Source organism: Oncorhynchus tshawytscha, linkage group LG06 (genome assembly GCF_018296145.1).
Source record: "Oncorhynchus tshawytscha isolate Ot180627B linkage group LG06, Otsh_v2.0, whole genome shotgun sequence".
Lineage (NCBI taxonomy): Eukaryota > Metazoa > Chordata > Actinopteri > Salmoniformes > Salmonidae > Oncorhynchus > Oncorhynchus tshawytscha.
The window spans coordinates 46840437-46864569 of NC_056434.1; the positions used below are offsets into that span (position 1 = coordinate 46840437).

The following is a 24133-nucleotide window of genomic DNA, read 5'->3' on the forward strand; positions in this document are numbered from 1 at the left end:
TATAACATGTTTTAAAAGGTCTGTACTAAAGATTTAGAATTAAATAAAGGGTATTAAAGCTATATCTCACCCTTTAACGAACTGGAATCTGTCGTTTTCTCTCTCTCCCCGGTCTATCGCGGAGAAAGGCTTTTCTGGGAAAATGGGTATGTGCGTTTCAAAACAATGTCTTATTTTATACGAATACAGTCTTTCCTACAACAGACAGTTACAGTATAAACATAAACATAAACATTACATCAGCAGATGTCACAAAGTGCTTATACAGAAACCCAGCCTAAAATGCCAAACAGCAAGCAATGCAGATGTAGAAGCACAGTGGCTAGGAAAAACGCCCAAGAAAGGCAGGAACCTAGGAAGAAACCTAGAGAGGAACCAGGCTCTGAGGGGTGGCCAGCCCTCTTCTGGCTGTGCCAGGTGGAGATTATAAGAGTACATGGCCATTAAGGCCAGATTGTTCTTCAAGATTTTCAAACATTTAAAGATAACCAGCAGGGTCAAATAATAATCACAGTGGTTGTAGAGGGTGCAACAGGTCAGCACTTCAGGTGTAAATTTCAGTTGGCTTTTCATAGCTGAGCATTCAGAGGTCAAGACAGCAGGTGCTATAGACAGAGAGAGAAGGAGGGAGTGAGAGAGAGTTGAAAACAGCAGGTCCAGGACAAGGTAGCATGAAATTGGAGCTTTGCAAGACCAGGTGGACTGGAGACAGCCAGGAGTCATCAGGTAATCCTGAGGGTCCATGGTCCAAGGGCTTAGGTCCTTCTGGAGGGAAAGGAGAGAGGGAGAGAGAATTAGAGGGAGAGAGAATTAGAGGGAGCATACTTAAGTTCACACAGGACACCAGATAAGACAGAGAATTACACCAGACAGGACAGACTGACCCTAGCCCTGCAGCACATAGGCTATTGCAGCATAGATAATGGGGCTGAGACAGGGGGGGGACTGGCCTCATCCGACAATACCCCCGGACAGGGCCAACCAGGCCAGGCAGGATATTTCCCTGCACACTGTCAAAGCACAGCCCCCCCACTACTAGAGGGATATCAGTAGACCACCAACTTACTACCCTGTGACAAGGCTGATTTTAGCCCACAACTATCTCCTCCACCGCATAAGCACAAGGGGACGCAAGACTGTACAGGAAGATCACGTCAGTAACACAACCCACTCAAGTCGAGTATAGCTCAAAAAAGCCTGGCACGACGTGATTCACCCCTCCTAGGGACGACACGGAGGAGCACTAGTAAGACAGTGACTCATCCCCCGTAATAGAGTCAAGCAGAGAATCCCAGTGGGGAGCCGGCCAGGCAGAGACAGCAAGGGTGGTTCGTCATTCCAGTGCTTTGCCATTCACCTTCGCACCCCTGGGCCAGACTACACTCAATCATAGGACCTACTGAAGAGATGAGTCTTCAGTAAAAACTTAAAGGTTGAGACAGAGTCTGCGTCTCTCACATGGATAAAAATGTAGCTCTGTAGGAGAAAGCCCTGCCTCCAGCTGTTTGCTATGAAATTCTAGGGACAATAATGAGGCCTGCGTCTTGTGATGGTAGCGTATGAGTAGGTTTTGTACGGTAGGACCAAATCAGGGAGAGAGGTAGGAGCTAGTCCATGTAATGCTTAGTTGGTTAGCAGTACAACCTTGAAATCAGTCCTAGCCTTAACAGGAAGCCAGTGAAGAGAGGCTAGCACTGGAGTAATATGATCACATTTTTGGGTTCTGGTCAACATTCTTGCAGCCGTATTTAGCACTAACTGAAGTTTATTTAGGCTATCAGGATAGCCAGAGAATAGAGTATTGCAGTAGTCTAATCTAGTAGTTACAAATGCATGGATGAGCTTTTCTGCATAATTTTTTGCTAAAACATTTCCGATTGCCTCCCGAGTGGCACAGTGGTCTAAGGCACTGCATCGCAGTGCTTGAGGCATCACTACAGACCTGGGTTTGATCCCAGGCTATGTCACAACCGGTCGTGACTGGGAGTCCCATAGGGCAGCACGCAGCGTCGTCCGAGTTAGGGGAGAGTTTGGCCGGGGGGTGCTTTACTTGGCTCATTGTGCTCTAGTGACTCCTTGTGGTGGGCCAGGCGCCTGTAGGCTGACTTCGGTCATCAGTTGAACGGTTTTTCCTCAAACACATTGGTGCTGCTGGCTTCCGGGTCAACGGGCAGGTGCTAAGAAGCACGGTTTGGTGGGTCAAGTGTTGGAGGATGCATAACTCGACCTTCGCCTCTCCCAAGCCCGTTGGGGAGTTGCAGCGATGAGACAAGATCGTAATTGGATCGAAATTGGATATCACGAAATTGGGGAGAAAAATAAAATAAACACAAAGTTTCAGATTTTTGCAATGTTACAAAGATGTAAAAAAGAAGCCCTTAAAATATTCTTGATATGTTTGTCAAAATGGTTAAATAAAAAAAATCCATGGCCTAGCATTGTGCCACAATGATGAGTATCCTTGTTTTAGATGTGAAATTCCACATATCTTGTGGAAAAATTACTTGTGTCATGCACAAAGTTGATGTCCTAACCGACTTGCCAAAACTATAGTTTGTTAACAAGAAATTTCTGGAATGGTTGAAAAACGAGTTTTAATGACTCCAACCTAAGTGTATGTAAACGTCCGACTTCAACTGTACATGAGAATCATGTTTGTTGACTACAGCTCCGTGTTCAACACCATAGTGGCCTCATCATCAAAGCTCATCACTAAACTATGGGCCCTGGGACTAAACACCTCCCTCTGTAACTGGATCCTGGATTTCCTGATGGGCTGCCCCCAAGTGGTAAGGGAAAGCAACAACTCATCTGCCACGCTAATCCTCAATACGGGGGCCCCTCAGGGGGTGCGTGCTTAGTCCCCTCCTGTACTCCCTGTCCACCCACGACTGCGTGGCCACGCACAACTCCAACACCATCATTAAGTTTGCCAATGACACAACGGTGGTAGGCCTGATCACCGACAACAATGAAACAGCCTATAGGGAAGAGGTCTGAGACCTGGCAGTGTGGTGCTAGGAAGACAACCTCTCCCTCAACGTGAGCCAGAGAAAGGATCTAATCGTGGACTACAGGAAAAAGAGGGCCGAGCACGCCCCCATTCACATCAACAAGACTGTAGTGGAGGGGGTCGAGAGCTTCAAGTTCCTTGGTACACACATCACTAACAAATAATCATGGTCCAAACACACCAAGACAGTCGTGAAGAGCGTACAACAACGCCTATTCCCTCTCAGGAGACTGAAAAGATTTGACATGGGTCCTCAGATCCTCAAAAGGATTTACAGCTGCACCATCGAGAGCATCCTGACTTGTTGCATCTCCACTTGGTATGGGAACTACTCGGCATCCGACTGCAAAGTGCTACAGAGGGTGGTGCATACGGCCCAGTACATCACTGGGGCCAAGCTTCGTGCCATCTAGGACCTCTATACCAGGCGATGTCAATAACACTGCTAAACAGAGTCAAATGGCTACCCTTACTATTTTAATTGAGCCCCTTTTCTACTCACTGTTTATTGTCGATGCATAGTCACTTTACCCCTACCTACATGTACATATTACCTCAACTAACATTTAATAAAGATTTGAAAGAATTTGAAGTTGGGAAAGCCTGAATGTTTTAAAGTTTGTCTTGTAGCTTAATTGGCCAAAGAACAGATCCATTTTGAAAAGCTATGTCTGTATTCCTATGGTTCTCATTTAAACCCATGTTAATTTTTGCAAATTTAAAACAGTTATAGTTCATAAAGTACACATCGTATCAAAAATCGAGTCTAGACATTAGGCAGTTTGTTTTGTGTTAATAGCTTAAATCGTTTAAGCTCTCGAGTGGGCGAATAAATTATATATAGATATATAAAAAATGTATTTCACCTTTATTTAACCAGGTAGGCCAGTTGAGAACAAGTTCTCATTTACAACTGCGACCTGGCCAAGATACAGCAAAGCAGTGCGGCAAAAACAACAACACAGAGTTACACACAAACAAACGTACAGTCAATAACACAGAATAATAATAATAGGACTATGTAAGAAATTTAGAGTTTTATTTTGCTTTCCAAGCACACCTAATAATTTTTTTACGACCAAGAAGAATCCACTTGAACACCCCACCAACTGGTAATTACTAGTGGAAAACTTGTCCATCATCCCTGAGCCACAACTTCCTTCACATGCTGGCCTCTGACGTCACCTACTATGGAAATGACCTTGATAACAGCATTGTCAGCAGTTAAATGCAAAAGGAAAAAAGAAAGGAGGCTGCTGAGGGGAGAACGGCTCATAACAATGGCCAGAGCAGAGCAAATGGAATGGCATCAAACACCTGGAAACCATGTGTTTGATGTATTTGAATCCATTCCACCTAATCCGCTAATCATTACCACGAGCCCGTCCTCCCCAATTAAGGTGCCACCAACCTCCTGTGAATATATTCATATGGTTTTCAAACACTATAATTTGTTGCCAAGCATGATTGCTGTACTTTTAGTTTATGGTTGACACAGCTTGTTGGCCATTAGCCAATCTGTGTTTCACAATGAGATCAACTGCCCCCAAAGATAACTGCCCCCAAAGATAACTGCCCCCAAAAAACAGTTTTTTTTGTAACCATCAATGAGGTTGCTGCACCTTCCACTATTCAGCTGCAAACTTCTCTAATTTGTTGGTAAAGATAGGAAGACCCCACTACTGAGGAGACACGAATTGAACTTTGCCATACCCCACCTAAACAAAATGGGGAAATGTTATGTGGACCAGTTAGTTAAGCAAAATCAGAGCTATTTTTGCAATACAGATCAGCGCTATGTTTACTGATGACCAAATTAAGCATTATCCCTTTAAAGGAGATGGTAGGAAATGTTTTTTTTTTGAAGGATGAAGTCCTGAGGAGAACTAGACCCCAGTGCATTTTTTTTTGTGGCCTACATGTTTGTTGTTGTATCACACTTAAATATAGATCACGTTGTTCTGTAACAATAACTTCTGTATCTACCAAACAAATGCAACATTTTAAGCCATTACAATAGTCAGTGGTAGGGTGGGGGGGACAAACCACCTTTGACAATCTTATTCAATCAATTTATGGTGATCCAAATAGATTTCTCAGGGCAGTCATATATTATTTTAGGACCACATGTTGACTTGCCATATACTGTAATTTGATTTCATACACTGCACGGTGGTGTCATCCTTTCCTTTGACGTTTTCACGAACCCTCAACACCGACCGACATGTTAGGACCTGAGGGATTGGTTTGCTGCGCCTGATTGGTTGACTACACCAAATTAGCGATCGTTTTCCTCGTCATCAAGTTAGAGAGACCGGTAGTGCTGACAGCCAGGCAGGCATCAAATGGTAGACTTTCTTCTGTTTACACGGTCAGGCTTTTCAAGAAGTGCTATTTGCAATGCGATTCCGGAGTGTTTAGCAGATAAAGAGGTACGTTATGGACATAGCTATATTGTGTTTGTATGAATGTCCATCCAAGCCGACGTTGCTGTTGTTGTGATAGAAAACGTTAGCTAGCTAAAAGATGAGCAGCTAATATAACGTTAGCTAGCTAAAAGCTAGCCAATGTAAGAACACAAATATTTGGCATTGAAACCTCGACCCATGTAGATGCTGCAATCCATTTGCTATATATTGCTACGACTTTGAGTGAAGTGTTCCTCTCGATCCGGGCAGCTGTTATGAATTTAAATTCTGTTTTGCTTGATTCCACTTTCAAAACAAGCATATGTTTGACATTGGTTGTCACTTACAGCTTATTACAGGAAATTGCTACCACATTTCACAATTTTCGGGCAACCTTGTTTAGCCATGACCTGAAAGATCTCAACATGTGGCACTGTAGTATCCCTGGGGCACCTGGCCTGTCCATTGAGACTAGACTGAATACAGCTTTTGTCATTTTGGACTTTTTGTAGCAGGTTAGAATTTAACATAGCAGGTTAGGAGAATTCGGCTATGGTTAGCTAAAAACAAACGACTTTTGACGTCAATTTAACAAAAGTTGTATTCTTTCTAGCCATGTCCGTCTAGCCTATCCACAGTGAGGTCTTGGGAAGACTAATAAGAACATAGGCCGAATGATCAATTGCACATGAGTGGGTGCAGAGCAACATGTGATTTGGGCTACTTACTTGTACATGCAAAAATGGTTGAGACCTACATGGAAGTTCCCCCAAGAATGCAGAAAAAAGTATATGTAGGGCCTGTCATGCTCTGTAGTATTAACTTGGCAATGGAAACTGACTTACCGTTTACTCTATACTTGAATATCAAACCAAAGAGTAGTAAAATAATACAGAGCTTGCAGATAAAACTCAAACAGTGACCTTAATAAACCGTGAGAGTCTGATACTATTGGGAAGTTGTGGACAATTGTGTTAAATATGTATACCTCCATATACTACAGTGCCTATATAATAGACCAGTTTTTAATTTAGTAGTATAGGCTACAGACTCCTTGGCCAATGTGTCAAAGGTCACCAGTCTGTCTTGAGAATTCCTAGACCATGAGGTCAGTAGTGTAACCTCTGTTACCCAGAAGTAAAATTCTCTTCTCTCATGAAAGTTTGTCACTTCCTGTTTTATTGCTGGGCGGAATGCAGTAGAGCTCGTCAGCTTGTAGTCCTAATAACCAGAAATGAGTTACCTCTGGTTCGTTCAGCCATTTCTATGGGGAAAGCAAGGCAGTTAACCCTCAACAACAACTGGCACAGATGGCGTCAATTTAAAGCAGCCCCCTGCACCTCGCTGATTCAGAGGGGTTAGGTTAAATGCGGAAGACATATTTAGGTTTAATGCATTCAGTTGTGCAACTGACTAGGTATCTCCCTTTCCCCCCAAAAAAACATTTTTCTTTTAATGAATTTTTACAATACAGACAATTTTGACTTTGTGGCTATGGAATCTAGTGGAAATTGGTTTATCATCTGCACCCGGGCTTGAAAATCACCAGTTCAACCACTGCCTTCGTCCAATCCTGATTTGTCCAAAAATCTGGAAATGTTGAATTTTAGTGTCAAATGGAAATGCGAGAGCGCATGGTGAGTGGATGTGTCGTTGTGAAAACAGCCTGGTTCAACTTCACTAAATTGTGTACGGTAAGTGTATCTTTTGTATTTGGAAGATTCTTTCTCGCTTATGTGATAGGGTTTCCAAAACCGTATCGCTAGCGAGGATTAACCCCATCAGTCCCAGCAAAAATTGACTTTTCATTTATCTGACTTTAATTTATCTACATGACCAGCCCATATATTTAGCCTCACAATGAAGTGTTTTGCCATTTTCTTTTCAGGGCAACCAGGGCTATAAGTAGAACACAAAACAGTGGTATTTAAAAGCCTTTGATGAGCACAATTTAAGATGGTCATCCACAAAATTTGATTTGTGGGCACATAAAACGATATCCAGTTTTGGAATGTTATCCGTGGGATACTGAGCTAGTGATCAAAACTCTAAATTACATTATATCAATTGCAGTTATTTTATTATTCTGTTGGACAAGCACATGACATAGCCCTACTCTGCAATGTTGTTGGGAAAACAACTTTCCATGGAAACAACAGGATGGATGTTACAGATGGTGATATTGGCTGTATTGAGGAATCAAAACGAGAGTCTGACTCTGTAAACATTGCCATGGCTTTGGCAGAGGAAATTATGTTTTCTCCTATTTTTTTAAAGTGCAATTGAATCGGTAAGTTTGAAACCTTGTGTTTGAATTACAATGATTGTTTCTGCTCAACCTGGAGTCTATCAGTATGTTCAGAGAGGAAGTGAGAGGCACAACTCGCTGATAATACCGTTTTCTTTTCATTGTTTCGCCCACCAAGCAAGGAGTTTTTGTATGGAGGTCAATGTGTTGAATTTGTCCAACCAAAAAATGAATGGCTTATTTGCTAGTTAAGATTTATTTGATCTAATAGAAGTTTCATAATGCTTAAGTTGTTACGAGTGTACAGATATAAGTAGAACACTTGACAGTCTCAAGATAACCTTTTGTCATCAATATTAGATTGATGTACAGCTGGGGTGTCACTCATTCCATGGAGGGCCGACTGTATGCTGGTTTTTGTTATTTCCTATCGATGTGTGTCCAATTTAAAACCTAGACAACCAAGTAAGGGGAGTTCCTAACTAATCGTTGACCTTAATTGATCAATCAAGTACACGAGAGGAGCAAAAACCTGCAGACACTCATCCCACCATGGATTCAGTTTGACCAAACAGGATGAAAGGCCAGACTGAGAATACGTTATTTCCCATTATCTTGAAGAGAACGGACATTTGTATTTATGCTCACAAAGGCCAGACCCCATCACCAACTCACCCATCGTGAAATGCCTGCCTTGGCTTTCCTGAAGTGGAAAATGTGCTGTAAGCCGTGGCGTTCACTCCCCACACGTGTGAAGGAAGGTTACCCCCCAACAGGGCTGTTCAGACCCAGCTGACCGGTCACATGGTTAGATGGCACATTCTTCAGGGTTTCAGGCCAGCAGGCAGCATCCATCTGATACCAAGGAGGCAGCAGCACTGTGAGATGAGGGTGGAGGTGGAGCTGCTGCCTTCACGCTAAGACAGTTACTGCTTCACTATGAAGCCCAGTCAGACTCCAGAGAGGCTGGTTTAGGTTTAGATGAGCCCTATTTCCCCCTCCCCCCCCTCCCATGGCATTATCATTCCTAGGATTCGTAAAGATGATGTGGATCTCAGCGTTTCAAGGCCTGTATACGAGGCGCAATCACGTGAGTAGCCTGATGAACTGATCTTAGATGAGACTTGAATGGATTTCATACTCTTTTGTTCCCCATTTTGGGGATGATGCTCACATGTTTTTATGATGTTTTCAATGGATTGATTGGAATCTTACATCAGAAGAACATGTGACGACACAGTGCCTGCCATATGACCTGGCTAAATTTCATATTTACAGGCATTGCGCTACACCTGCAAAAACATCTGCTAAATATGTGTATGTGACCAATAACATTGTATATGAGATTATAGTTTTGATTCAAAAGGAGATGAGGCTAACATCGGAACATTTATAACTTGACTCAACAAGCAGAGATGTAGAGCCCCCAAACTGGCAGACCGGCTCCGAACCCAGAACGGGTTCAATACAGGCTGCAGGTCCCGAATTTTGTCATTTTATTTTTCTAATTTACTCGGTCGGGCTTCGACCCCTGATATCATATAAACACACATAAGCCATGGAAGAATGCATAGAATTACAGGTATTTAGCTTCAAACAGCTAAAATGAATCTCTGCCTCATGCAAAAAATGTAAAATTGGCGGAAATTGTCTTTTAAAACTGCAACATTTTCTCTCCGCCAACAAGATGGTTGTGAAGTGGGGATTTGTTACTACGCCGATAAATTACATTATCCATCCGGGACTTTTGTCACCTAGGACATCTGTGTGACCAGACCTTCTCAAATAATACTTGAGTACCCCTGATGCAGACAAGACAGTGCACACAAAATAGAGCTAGCTTATTATAAAATAGAGCTAGCTTATTATATATATAGCTTATTATATACAATTTGTTGTTTATGCACAACCATGTCGTCTACAAAGCTACCATCTGCACTAATAGCTGGGACAAAGCAGAGACCAACCAGACAAGACAATCTCCTCTCTCCTATTAGGCCGGTTCAACCAGTAATGAGACTGAACTCGAAAGAAAAGTCACACCTCACCGTTATTTTTAAACATTTCATTTAACCAGGCAAGTCAGTTTAGAACAAATTATTATTTATGTTGATGGCCTACCGGGCAGAACAACAGATTTTTTTTTTACCTTGTCAGTTTGGGGATTCGATCCAGCAACCTTTCTGTTACTGGCCCAACGCTCTAACCACTAGGCTACCTGCCGCCCCCAACAGCCTGTTAGTTAGATCATTCCCGTGTGTCTTTGTGGGCGACTGACTGCTTCATTGACCTTGTTGCAAGGTCTCCCAAGCATGTCATACAGAGACAAAATCTAACGCCCCACGTTGGGGGATCATGCAATTATGTGGTGAACCAACTTTAAGTAATTTAATTTCCCGAAAACATTAACAAGCTCAGCCGAGAGGCAGCTGGCTGGCGAGGTGAGGGAGGTGAAAAGTGACCCTGGAGAGAGAGACAATCTTCCTGTTGTTCCTGCTGTGGTTTAAGATGCCTCAGGAAAGAGGAGCGCGAGCTTCTGGACCTAGCTGCTCCCGTCTTTGCTTCTTTGTCCTCTTCAAGTAGAGTAGGCCTAAGCTTTTGACCAAGCCAGAGCAGCCCATAGGGCAGGAGCAGGATCTCCTGTTTCTGTAGCTTGAGGAAGCTTGATGGACACACACCACATTTTAATTGTTGCTAGGGTGCCAGTGAAAAAATGTTAGCTGGTCAGATTAGTTTCTGGTTCACAATGATTTATTTTTTCAAACAGCAATGCGTATGCAAACCAGGTTTTCAAAAAGTTTGACGTCTTGGTTGAATCTTCGGGTTGCGCAGTTCAGTCATTGTGCACTGTTTGAATCAACATTTCTAAAGGCTTTCCCAAAATACCTTCCCAATTAACTGTTGACTGCAAAGTAGGTTCTACCTGGCAGAATGAAATCATGATTTGTATCAATCGCGGGGCATTTGTTTAGCAAACTATTCCATCACATGTAGCCTACACTGTACATTGTGCAGTACAAACAACGGTCTCTTGCTAGGTGCGTAATGGAATTAAAGGTCAACTAAAGACCTCAAAAGTGGTCTCCTGATGTGGTTTAAGAATTGTTGTGGACTGAGAGCAACAAGTGTGATTTTCAGTAAAAACCTGAACTCTGAAACCTGGAAAAACAAAACACGGGCCCTACTGTGCTACTGACTGTTCAAAATCGCTAAATATTGTGCAAACGTTTTTTGTTCTCCAAATAATCACTTTAAATATCATATTGTCAAGTTAAAATGTAATTGTTTGTGCATGGAGGGTAGATCATTATAGGAAAATGTAAAGGTAACATCCGCTTTCCCTGGCCTTCATTCTTTTGAATGCGTGCCAGTAGCTTTCAGTTGGCACTGGACCGGTGTGCCACTTGCAAATTTACCTGGAATGTCAAGCCTTGCAGGGGCATGCTCATTTAAAAGTTGGTTAGTCATTATTAGTATGGTTCTGTATGGATTGCAGGTACACTGTGGGAGACAAGTCAAGCCACTAAACATTTGTGCAACCAAATCACATGCCGGTGCCATCAACACTAGTCTGTCCTCTTGGCAGACACTATTGATATTGAAACCCCTCTTAGCCAACCAGCAGTTTAGTCCTAACCTACTTCATGTCAACAACTCTAATATGTGACAGACCGGCTTGGTTCAGTCTTATGTAGCGAAATTTGAAATTGTTTTTTACATTGGATGAAAGTAGAGACTCAGAGCTAGAAAATGGTATATCATACACTACAGTTGAGGAACAATGGGAAAGTAATTCTGCTTTGAAAGTTGACAAACTTGTAACCTCACTTTTGAGAAAATGGCCCTTTGAATGTTTTGGTAAACCTACTGGAGAGCTCTTCTTTGTCTACACCCATTCAGCATAGTTCACGCCAAGTTAATGGCGAGCTAATTACAGAAAATAGCTTACAATTGTGAGTGTGATGAAATAAAAGCAGGGCGTTCTACCTGAGGATTTTAGAACTTGGACACTCGTTGGCCTAACGTGATATCCTAATTTGACTTTGGTCCAGGCCATGTTCATCACATTACCGTCTCTGGTAGATTTGATTTGATATCGTTTGCGTCTAAGTTTATTTGTCACATGCACATAATACAGAAGATGTAGTGAACATGTTTTCATTAGGCTATAACTAGCAATGCAAATGGCTCTGAGATACGAATAATATTACTACACAGCCAACTAACGTTAGCTAGCACATCTTGAAATGAAAACTACTTTTTGACAATTAGAAACGTATTATATCTGAAAGTGTAGCACGCTAGACTGTCTTACCTGTAATACATGGATGGACGCTTCTCCCACTCTGTCACGGTTGCCATGGTTTCCCTTTCCTTTCCCTTAGTTTGAAGATGTAATCCGGAGACGGGTGTTTTCTACAACAGCCTATGTGTTCTCTTTTCGACAATTTGCAATCAAACGGCAGAATTGTCTCCATCTCCTCAGCTATCATACTTTAATTCCACTGATTTCAAAAGTTGGTCCTCCAGAAAGTGGAGAGCAACACTCAGCCAGTTCTACTACGTGATATTTTTCAAAAAAGCTGTGTTAGAAAGGATTACCAACACATACTGACCAGCTCGCTACATGGCAGACCAATCATCTCTCGGCATATCTCAGCCAATCATGGCATGGCTAGCGGGAATGTTCCAGCCTTTTTTCCGGGGCTAAACCAACTAGGCTTGTATTTTAACAATTGTATTTATATTTACAGATGACATGTTTGTTATTATGGCGCATGAAAGTTCACATGTTCCAGAAGACTTTTCTGCCGAAAACTTAATTTTGATAAAAATAAAAACCTTTACGTTCAAATGGCTCTCCTGTGAAGTAGTGACACGTGACATACACCTAGTTTCCTGAAACGAGTCTCTTTTGGAGCAACATGAATGCATGTTTTGTCAGCTGAATTTCCTGGTATGGAACCCTTCCCTCCCACCACATATTTACTGTAAACTGTCCTCTCTTCCTCCCAGGAGCCAGAGATCCAGTTCCTTATGGCTCTGTATGATGAGAACCTCCAGAACAACCCTTTTTATCTGGCGCTGGAGAAGCAGCGTCCTGACCTGTGCAGCAGAGTGGCAGAGCTCCATGGCATCGTGAGTGACTGACAGCTATGGCTGTGGGGCTACATATAGTGCTCAGCTCAGCCTTTTACATTATGTACAGTGGGCTAAAAAATTACAGGCATTACTGGCAATGCACAAACAATACTTAAAGAAATATAAACAATATAATAGAGAAACTCAAAATACCAACATGTGAGAAATACTGTACTTTATTAATGTTTCAATGGAACCAAAATCAATTGAACCAAAATCAAGGTTTCATAATTATTGGCACTCCTCATTTAGTACTTAGTGCAACCACCTCTGCAAGGATAACAGCATGGTCTTTTCCTGTAATGTTTGACAAGGTTAAGGAACACATTTGCAGGGATTTTGGACCATTCCTCTTTGCAGATCCTTTCAAGAGCCTTCACATTCTTGGGTTTGCGCTTATCTACTGCCCTCTTCAACTCAGCCCACAGGTTTTCGATAGGATTGAGGTCCGGTGACGTGATGTGATGGCCATGGCAGAACATTGATGTTGTTGTCACAGAACCATTTCTGTGTGGATCTTGAGGTGTGTTTCGGGTCATTGTCTTGTTGGAAAGTCCACCTACGGCCAAGTTCCAGCCTCTGGCAGAGGCAATCAGGCCAAAATTGCCTGATACTTGGTCGAGTTCATTATGCCATCAATCTTAACTAGTGCCCCTGGACCTCTGGAATTAAAACAGCCCCAAAACATCCCTGACCCTCGTCCATATTTCACCATGAGTATGAGGTGCCTCTCCTTGTATGCATCTCTGTTTCGACGGCAAACATGCCGATGCTGTATCTGACAAATGTTCAATTTTGGTCTCATCTGACCAGAGCACCTTCTTCCAGTCATAATTTAAATGACGTTTGGCAAACTCCAAGCTCTTGTGTCTGTGTCTTGGGGTCAGAAAGGGCTTTCTTCTGGCAACCCTTCCAAAGAGCCTGTGCCTTTTGAAACCTGGTGACCCCAAGACGCCACCAAGGCCTGCAATTCTTTCACAGTGATTCTTCGCTATTTTGTTGCTTCTCTCACCATCCTCCTCCCTATCCTGGGGGGCAAAATGCATTTTGCGTCCTCTACCCGTGAGGTTTAACTGTTCCATATCTTTTGAATTTTTTAATAATTGCCCTGACAGTGCTCAGTGGTATATTCAATCGTTTGTGGATCTTGTAGCCATTTCCAGATTTATGAAGGTCTATGACCATCTGTCGGTTTTTAACTGCTAGTTCTTTTGTTTTATTCATGGTGTTGGATGACAGAGGGATATTGCATGTGTGTTACCTCATTTTTATACACTAGTGAAACAGGAAGTGATGTAATGGCTCAATATAGTTCCTTAAGTCTTAGATTAACTTAAATAAGTGGAATTTAATTTGGTTTAATTTTGCTAGATGTTATTTACAATCTTTAAGAGCGCCATTAATTGTGAAACCTTGATTTGGAGGACATTGATTTTTAATGAAATCAATAAATTATTTTGGTTGGTTGCATTGAAACATTAATAAAGTACAGTATTTCTCACATGTTGGTATTGAGTTTATCATTTTAAAGTATTGTTTGTGCATTGCCAGTCAGGGGTGCCAGTAATTTTGGAGCCCACTATTATGTATTAGGGACTACGTTCAGTAGAATAGTAGCTTGTTCAGACAAGCAGTGGTGTTGTGGCAGGTGGAGTGGAGCCCCACCAATATCTAGGAAATGTGCATGCAATTCTGTTATTTCACGTCACAACAATATATCATATCAGTAAATAATAACATTTTATTTAACATTTGATTGACCTAATAAAGCATATGTGGTCGCTTTCCCATTGCATTGTTGGTTTGGTACATTTTCGTTGAATAAGGCAGCTCCAAAATGCAGCCGTTTCAGCCTCACTCTGTGCTTTCTGTGGTGGAGGGGCAGACAGAAAATGAATTACAGAGCGTAGATGTCATTGATTTCTCTGTGGTTGCGCGTGATTGTCTCAGCACCTGCTGGTGAGCTAGCCAGCAAAAGTCCATCTTCGGTGTGTCATTGATTAATCGGCATGACCGATTTAATTAGGGCTGATTTGAAGTTTTCATAACAATCGGTAATCTGCCTTTTTGGACGCCGGTTATATTGCAATCCACGAGGAGACTGCGTGGCAGGCTGACCACCTGTTACCCGAGTGCAGCATCAAAAGGACCTTGTGGCTGCAAGGAGCCAAGGTATGATGCTAGCTAGCATTAAACTGATCTTATAAAAAAACAATCAATCTTCACATAATCACTCGTTCACTACACATGGTTGATGAAATTACTAGGTTAACTAGCTTGTCCTGCGTTGCATATAATCAAAGCATTGCCTGTTAATTTTTTTAATAAGTAATTGGCCACATAAATCAAGGTCTTATGTCTTTGATTAAGGTCTTTGATTGGGCTGTCAACATCATAGCTGACTAGTTGTTTACTGTTGTTAGGTTCCAATTCTGAGTGAAAAACTCAATGGACACTGAAAGTTTAACCAAGTTTAATTCTTCCCAGAGGGTCATCCCCCTTCCTCATCACTAATCCATGGCTCTCTCCCCTTATCAATGCCTGCCACGTGATTGCTTCCCTGCACTCAATATTTCAATAGGATACCTGATATAATGTAAACGTTATACATTACCCTCTCACCCTCAGTGACATGAATAAACATGAACTGCACTGTTAGCACATCTTCAAGCTAGGTAGCTTAGCTAGCTGAAACATGTCGACTAGCTTAGCTATCTCCTAACAAATAATTATCAAACTTAGCGTTATGAAGGAAATGTAGAGAGAAACTCTTGGTTGGGCGGTATACTGTATTTCGAAATATCATCAGTATGAGTTTCCAATACACTTTTAGTGTTGGTTATAAATGTTAATATTAGTACTTAAAAATAAAAGCGTTTATAGATGCCTGCAGTCAACTTGTGCACTAGGTAATAGATAAAGCAGATTATGTTCATAATTTTGCCTGTTAATAAGAAATAATCTATGCTTACTAGTTTCCCAAAACAGCTGTTTGAGCCAGTCACGTGTTTGTTTACAAAGAATCACAAAGAGCAACTTAAGTGAGGTGATCAAGTTACAGTTGTATGAAATTCACTACTGTTTGCCAGCTATACAGCACCAGTCAACAGTTTGGACATGCCTACTCATTCTGGTGTGTTCTTTATTTTCTACATTGTAGAATAATAGTGAAGACATCAAAAATATGAAATACCACACATGGAATCATGTGTTAAACAAATCAAAATATTTTATATTTGTGATTCTTCAAAGTAGATACCCTTTGCCTTGATGACAGCTTTGCATACTCTTGGCATTCTCTCAACCAGTTTCATGAGGAATGCTTTTCCAACAGTCTTGAAGTAGTTCCCACATATACTGAGCACTTGTTGGCTGCTTTTCCTTCACTCTGCTATCCAACTCATCCCAAACTATCTCAATTGGGTTGAGGTCGGTTGATTGTGGAGGCCAGGTCATCTGATGAAGCACTCCATCACTGTCCTTCTTGGTCAAATAACCCTTACACAGCCTGGAGGTGTGTTGGGTCGTTGTTCTGTAGAAAAACAAACGATAGTCTCACTAAGCGCAAACCAGATGGGATGGTATATCGCTGCAGAATGCTGTGGTAGCCATGCTGGTTAAGTGTTGTGGTTTTAGACGTGTTTTTAATTTGTTTTATGTACACTCTTTATTTGAATATTTGTTTTTGAATATTTGTTGTGAGGCTGATACGTAAAAGCTTGTTAAAGGGCAGTGATACGATCGAGCAGTGTGTGGGTTTCTTTTTTTTCCTCTTTTTTTTCATACTATAAAATAATGCCACAAACTTTTTTAAATGTAGATGTTCCAAAGGTCAGTGGGTGCCGTAGATGCCAGGAGATGATAAATGTGTTTTGTTAATTAACGGTCAATTACCGTGAGACTGGCAGTTATTTGCTTGACAATCTCCAGCTGACAATGTTATGATCGCCACAGCCCTATCTACTGCTCCGATTCTTTTAAATCATGACTTTAAAAAAACATAATCCTTTGCAACATTAACCTGTTAAAAACAGTTATGTCGCAAGGAGGGTTGTAAAGTAGGCTAATATGCCCAATACATTATCACTGCAGATTGGCTGTGCTTGAATTGCCCTGCCAATGTTCTTTTCAGACCATTTTGAAATGTTAGGTATATGATCACACGTATAATGGATCATTTGTTGTATTACTTTTGAGGCACAGCTGAGTGAGCATAATAATGAGCTTTTTATTTTACTGGACCGATGGCCTGCCACTGATGTTCAGTTTGAGGGGCGGGAAAGAGCAGCGGTGAGGCTGCCTCACCTGTCTCACCGTCCCTCCGCTGTCCCTCCCTCCACTGAGAAATGAGGACAGTCTTCCAGCTGATGGTGAATCTCAAGTAAAAAAGAGACAAACTGCATTTTATGGCTTTTAACTTATATATCAGACCGCATACCACAGGTATGACAAAACAGTTTATTTTTACTGCTCTAATTACGTTGGTAAACGGTTTATAATAGCAATAAGGCACCTCGGGGTTTGTGATATATATGCCAATATACCACGGCTAAGGGCTATGTCCAGGCACTCCGCATTGTATCGTACTTAACAGCCCTCAGCTGTGGTATATTGGCCATGTACAACACCCTCTCTGGCCTTATTGCTTAAATATACTGTGTCTGTAAAATGTATATAGTATTGGCGTGACTTGTGATGACTGTTATTTAACGTATCAACTAACTATGTTTAATTGTTACCAGATTTAATTAATCATATCACCATTAACTCATTAGGAATTTGGGGAACAACGTAAGAAGGTGTTACCAATGCCCAAATTCAACTCTAAAAGATATCTAAACTCAGCAAAAAAAGAAACGTCTTCTCACTGTCAACTGCGTTTATTTTCAGCAAACTGAACGTGTGTAAATACTTGTATGAACATAACAAGACAGCCCTGAGACAGCTAAGGGCTGTCCATTTAAAATAACATCAAATTGATCAAAAAATAGTGTTCATTTTGTAAATGACTATTCTAGCTAGAAATGGCTTTTTAATTTTTTTTATGGGATGTCTACATAGGTGTACAGAGGCCAATCATCAGCAACCATCACTCCTGTGTTCCAATGGCATGTTGTGTTAGCCTTTTAAAATGATAAACATGGATTAGCTAATTGACCATTAAACTCTTTTGCAAATATGTTAGCACAGCTAAGAACTGTTGTTCTGATTTTAAAGAAGCAATAAAACTGGCTTTTAGACCTATCTATCTGGAGCATCAGCATTTGTGGGTTTGATTACAGGCTCAAAATGGCCAGAAACAAATAACTTTCCTCTGAAACTCGTCAGTCTATTCTTGTTCTGAGAAATGAAGGCTATTCCATGCGAGAAATTTCCAAGAAACTGAAGATCTTGTACAACGCAGTGTACTACTCCCTTCACAGAACAGCGCAAACTGTCTCTAACCAGAATAGAATCAAATCAAATGTAAGAAGGGCTATATAAATACATCAGCTGATATCTCAAAGTGCTGTACAGAAACTCAGCCTAAAACCCCAAACAGCAAGCAATGCATGTGTAGAAGCACGGTGGCTAGGAAAAACTCCCTAGAAAGGACAAAACCTAGCAAGAAACCTAGAGAGAAACCAGGCTATGAGGGGTGGCCAGTCCTCTTCTGGCTGTCCTCTTCTGGCTGTGCCGGGTGGAGATTATAACAGAACATTAAATAGTACCCGCAAAACACCAGTCTCAACAGTGAAGAGGCAACTCTGGGATGCTGGCCTTCTAGGCAGCGTTCCCCTATCCAGTGTCTGTGTTTTGACCATCTTAATCTTCTTTTTATTGGCCATTCTGAGATGAGGCTTTTTCTTTGCAACTAGATGGCCAGTATCCTGGAGTCGCCTCTTCACTGTTGACATTGAGACTGATGTTGTACGGGGACTATTTATTAGAGCTGCCAGTTGAGGACTTATGAGGTGTCTGTTTCTCAAACTAGACACTAATGTACGTGTCCTCTCTAGTGGACTGACAAGATATGATGGCTTGTTGCACATATGAAAAAGGAGGTGTGGAAAATAGAGAGGGGGGAAAAGGGACATTTATCGTACATTTGGAAACAACGCTCACAGTAACCATATACCTTACACACAAGTTGCCACCCGTTTGGGTAAGAAATGCAATGTATTTATGTGTAGATGGCTTTGTTCGTCGTCTCTGTTGAAACCAATCAATCTTTGTATGGGGAATGGCTCAATTAGTGGACAACCAGAGCCTTACACCCGAGGTCACAATGTCCTTCTTCATAGTTGTCTTGGTCTTGTGTTCAAATAGAACAGATCTTCAGATGCACTAATGGTTGTCTGAGATGGGATTCTTTTCCCTTCCCACCTTGTGTCTTTAGTCAAAGTTCTAGGACCACTTTTACATGCCCAGCTGCAGACTGGCAATGCTAAGGTCTAGTCTTTATCTTCACCTTGTGTGGAGTTTCCAGTTTCTAACCATTTCAACGTGTGGACCACGCTCTCACATCTTTTAGCTCACTCTTCACGTTTGTTGGTCTGCATGTTAATTCTTAGCGAGTCCTTTTAAGCACTCTAGCCGAAAAGTGCGGTTCCATCACACTGACACGCTCTTCTGACCTCATTTGGTGTGTGGCTTAGTTTTCATGTCCTTTGCACATGAACTATGTTCTCGTTAGAAAACTGAAATCACATTCCTATCTTAACAAAAAAATGTAATTGTTCTTCATATTTCCTACACAATGTAAATTTGAAGCGCTTTCACACTGTGTATGTCAAGTTACAGTATTTGTGTTATACTGTTTTTAATGACATCACAAAATGAAAAACAATTTGACATGATTATTCTTTAGATCCCCACTGACCATTCCTAGAAATATGGTTCCAATATTCACTTTTTGACATTTAGGGGTTTTGGGTTCTCAGCTGCATAAGATTTACGTGGGAGAGCGGGGGGGTCTGGCTATTTGCCAAGCTGATCGGAGGCCTTGGAGTCATGACAGTATGGAAGCTGAAGCCTAACTGTTGTTGTTGATTAGTTTACTCCAATTATGGGAGGGGTGGTAGGGTTAGGGCAAAATAATAAAGGAAAATATTTATATTTTTTTTGTGAAAAAATAAGTGCCTTCCTGGCGCACTGGCTGCTGAATCAAGTGCATCTACCTCCAATAGAACAAAACTAATAAAGATAATTGGAGTGCAAGGCTTTATAATTGTTCTTTTTACAGAGATGTTTGGTGATCGACTAGGAATGCCTTGGAGATCAACCAATTGATCACAATCGACGGGTTGGTGACCACTGGCCTAGGCCTATACGTTCTTTCCCAGACTCATGAATAGAACGTTTTGAGCGTAGCATAAGGTAACCAGTCCATCCAGTATGCATAATAAGATGGTACACACTCAAAGGTGATTTAATTATAGTAATTTAATTTGGGAGTATAGGCCAGACTAATTATGTACCAAAGACGATGTTTTTCTGCCATGCGTAATATAAGGTAGGCTATGTATTGTATAACGCCTCAATCATTATTTTAATTCTGTTTTTTGGGGGGGCTTGGGCTAATATAGACCTATGCATAAGCTCTAATATGCAAAGTAAAAACAGGCACAAACTTCCCACATTTTTCCCGATAGCCAGGTGCAAGGGGAGAGAAAATGACCACGCTGCATCTTTCAGTCAAACATAAGTTAAAACTAATGCAATTTTCACTAGACTGTAATAACCTAAAAATATTTTACCAGTTCGCCAACAAGCATAAGCCTGTTAAAACAAGGCTACATCGACAAAATACTGTGGTGACTTTGAGAGAACTTTGAGTTGATTTAAATTGCAACAAATACAACATGAAACCGTTAGATGAATGTGTATATTTCTCCATTTACAGTGTTCGAATCATGTCAGATTTTTTCCCTTCTGGTATTAAATGCTTTAAAAGAGAAGCAAAGAGTTTGTGCTGACACTACGGTCATGGGTATTGGATTGCATGTGGGCACTGGGCAGTAGGCCATATCATAAAGAAATCAAGGCTACTTCCTGGGGCGAAGTAGCAATGTCACAGTAAGATCAGATGCTTTTTATTGTAGAAACTTTACCAATGAAACCATTGATAAATCCATTCTTAGAGTCATGAGAAACATGTTTTTTTTTTAAATGTAAAACCTTGATGGTCATATTACTGTGCCCCCAGGTTTTAGTGCCGTGCCGTGGAAGTCTAACCCTTGGGGCGTACACAGCAGCCCAGTTTGAAACCTACGTTTTACAGCCCTCTGGAGAGGGATATCAGACTGTAGATGGGAAGGTAAGTTCCATCAGACCAGTACCACGGCATATGGAAACGCCACAGTCTCGATCCAGGCTGTATCACACCCGGCCGTGATTGGGAGTACCATAGGGCGGCAAACAATTGGTCCAGTGTCGGCCGGGGTAGGCCGTCATTGTAAATAAGAATTTGTTCTTAACTGACTTGCCTAGTTAAATAAAGAGAACATTTTTAAAAGTATTAGCTATCTCTTGATTCTACAGTTGTTACACTGAGAAATTGTATACTAGTGTACTATTGTCCTCTATTCCTCTATTTTAACATGGTAAAATATGTGTTGAATCATTGGTTTTCTACACCAAAACATCAGACTATTTCATATTCTCTGGCCTAACTGTATCTCTTTGGTTGATTCTACTCTGCTATAACGGAGGATATTGGGGTCTGCTCCTCCTCTTCCTCTCTGATAGGAACTGACCATCCAGGACAGCCAGGTCAGACTGGGCGCAGGGTTCCAGGCCCCAGCCAACGTGCCCATCCTGTTTGAGGAGACTTTTTACAATGAGAAGGAGCAGAGCTACAGCATCCTCTGTATCGCCAGGCCCATCGACACAGACCAAAGCCCAGGTACTGCTCTCCTCCAGAAGCCGTGAAAGTCTATTTAAGTGGGTGTGCGATTTTAGTTGATGTTGAACCACCAGATACAAACAGCCTACAGCCACCATCTCACTCTCACCTTCTCTCTCACTCTCACCTTTCTTGTCTCCCTCTCTCAGTGGAGGTGACCCCCAGCCCATGCCTGTACTGTCTGAAGAATGTGGAGGATGTCCGGGAGTTTCTGGGCCGCCATGCGGAGAAACTGGACAAGTTCATAAGCAGCTTCTGCCATTCCTTTAAAGAGCAGGAAAGGAAGGGACTGCGACACCACATCGTAAGCACCGTGCCTAATCCTGATGGACACTACTAGCTCATTGCTAGCTAGCTAGCTAATTTCACAAGGGTTGAGTAAAACCATTTCCACGCATGATAACCTACACTGAGTGTACAAAACATAAGGAACGCCTGCTTTTTCCATGACATAGACTGACCAGGTGATAGCTATGATCTCTTGCTGATGTGACCTGTTAAATCCACTCCAATCAGTGTATATGAAGGGGAGGAGAATAATTCTAGAATGATTTTTAAGCCTTGAGACATGGATTGTGGATGTGTGCCATTCAGAGGGGGAATGGGTGAGACAAAATATTTAAGTGCCTTTGAATGGGCTATTGTAGTAGGTGTCAGGCGCGCCCGTTTGTGTCAAGAACTGCAATGCTGCTGGGGTTTACACGCTTAACAGTTTCTCGTGTGTATCAAGAATGGTCCACCACACACAAGACCTCCAGCCAACTTGACACAACAACTATGGGAAGCATTTGAGTCAGTATGGGCCAGCACCCCTGTGGAACGCTTTCGACACCTTATAGTATCCATACCTGACGAATTGAGGGGAAAAAGGGGTGTAACTCAATATTAGGGAGGTGTTCCTAATGTTTTGTACACTATGTATACTGAAATACATAGCTAGTGCACTCATTTCTAATGTGATAGATACTATACTATTAATACACATAGTACTGTATAAGACAGAGTAACATAGTCCGAGCCAGTTATTGGAATCCTTGAGAAAGCTGAGCAAAAAATACTGTGTAAAATAAGTGCAAATACTGAGCTCAATTGTATGCTCCAAAAATTGGGAAATGATTTACTGGGTAAAGTTCATGATGCTGTTGACCTTAACAAGGGCCCCAGGATGCAAAACCCACCACTGTTGTGCTTGGCCAAAGAGCTCTATTTTCATGTCATCTGACCATAGCACCGGTTCCAATCCAAGTGCCAATACCATTTAAGCAAACTCCAGGCGTTTACATTTGTTGGATGATATGAAAGTAGAGCTCTTAGTCCACGCACACCAGTAGTGTTTTGCATCGGAAAAAAATATACGTATACAGAAAAGAACTCTATAAAGGTGGTGGATCTTTGATGTTCTGGGGCTATTTCCCTTCCACTGGTCCTGTGGCCCTTTGGAACTTTATAGTAGAACTTTACCCAGTACCAGGACATTGCAGAGGCAACCATGTTTTGGGCTACAAAGAGGCTAAAATTTGGCCGCAAGTGGAACTTCCAGCAAGACAATAACCGCAAGCACAAATCAAAATCTACAAATAAATGGTTTGACCACAAAATCAACATTTTGCAACAGATGGCACAGTCTCAGGACTTGAACCCCATTGAAAATCTGTGGTTTGAATTGAAGAAGGCAGTCCATAAGTGCAGATGAAGGATATCAACAATCTGGAACAATTCTGTATAAAGGAAGGGTCTAAGATCACTCCCAATGTGTTCTCAAATCAAATTATATTAGTCACATGCGCTGAGTACAACCGGTGTAGACCTTACAGTGAATCGCTTACTTACGAGCCCCTAACCAACAGTGCAGTTTCAAAAAATATGAATAAGAGATAGAAGTAACAAGTAATTCAAGAGCAGCAGTAAAAAATAAAGACTATATACAGGGGGGTGCCAGTACAGCATCAATGTGCGGGGGCACCGGTTAGTTGAGGTTGTATGTACATGTAGGTAGAGTTAATTAAAGTGACTATGACGACAACCGAGAGTGGCAGTGGTGTGGAGGGGGCAATGTGAATAGTCTGGGTAGCCATTTGACTAGATGTTCAGGAGTATTATGGCTTTGGGGTAGTAGCTGTTTAGAAGCCTCTTGGACCTAGACTTGGCGCTCCGGTTCCCGCTTGCCGTGTGGTAGCAGAGGGAACAGTCTATGACTAGGGTGGCTGGAGTCTTTGACAATTCTTAGGGAATAGGTTTTGTCGTGCCCGCTTCACAACTGTCATGGTGTGCTTGGACCATGTTAGTTTGTTGGTGATGTGGACACCAAGGAACTTGAAGCTTTCAACCTGCTCCACTGCAGCCCCGTCGATGAGAATGGGGGTGTGTTCGGGCCTCTGTTTCCTGTAGTCCACAATCACCCTCTTTGTCTTTATCACGTTGAGGGAGAGGTTGTT

The 24133-nt window shown here is 41.8% G+C and overlaps 1 protein-coding gene across 5 annotated transcripts in view; it reads left to right on the top strand.

Annotated features, from left to right (window-relative positions):
* The first annotated feature begins 5294 nt into the window (after positions 1–5294).
* Positions 5295–24133, top strand: part of LOC112252631 (ankyrin repeat domain-containing protein 27) — a 36381-nt gene continuing 17542 nt past the window's right edge. For 2 of the 5 annotated variants that reach the window (XM_024424051.2, XM_042323323.1), the window contains exons 1-5: positions 5303–5445; positions 12686–12808; positions 21000–21110; positions 21542–21698; positions 21848–22002. In XM_024424051.2, the coding sequence (XP_024279819.1) occupies positions 5359–5445; positions 12686–12808; positions 21000–21110; positions 21542–21698; positions 21848–22002 (633 nt within the window). In that variant the 5' untranslated portion in view covers positions 5303–5358. Of the gene's footprint in view, positions 5446–12685; positions 12809–20999; positions 21111–21541; positions 21699–21847; positions 22003–24133 lie in introns of all 5 variants that reach the window. The other 3 variants (XM_042323325.1, XM_042323322.1, XM_042323324.1) reach the window with 3 other exon arrangements.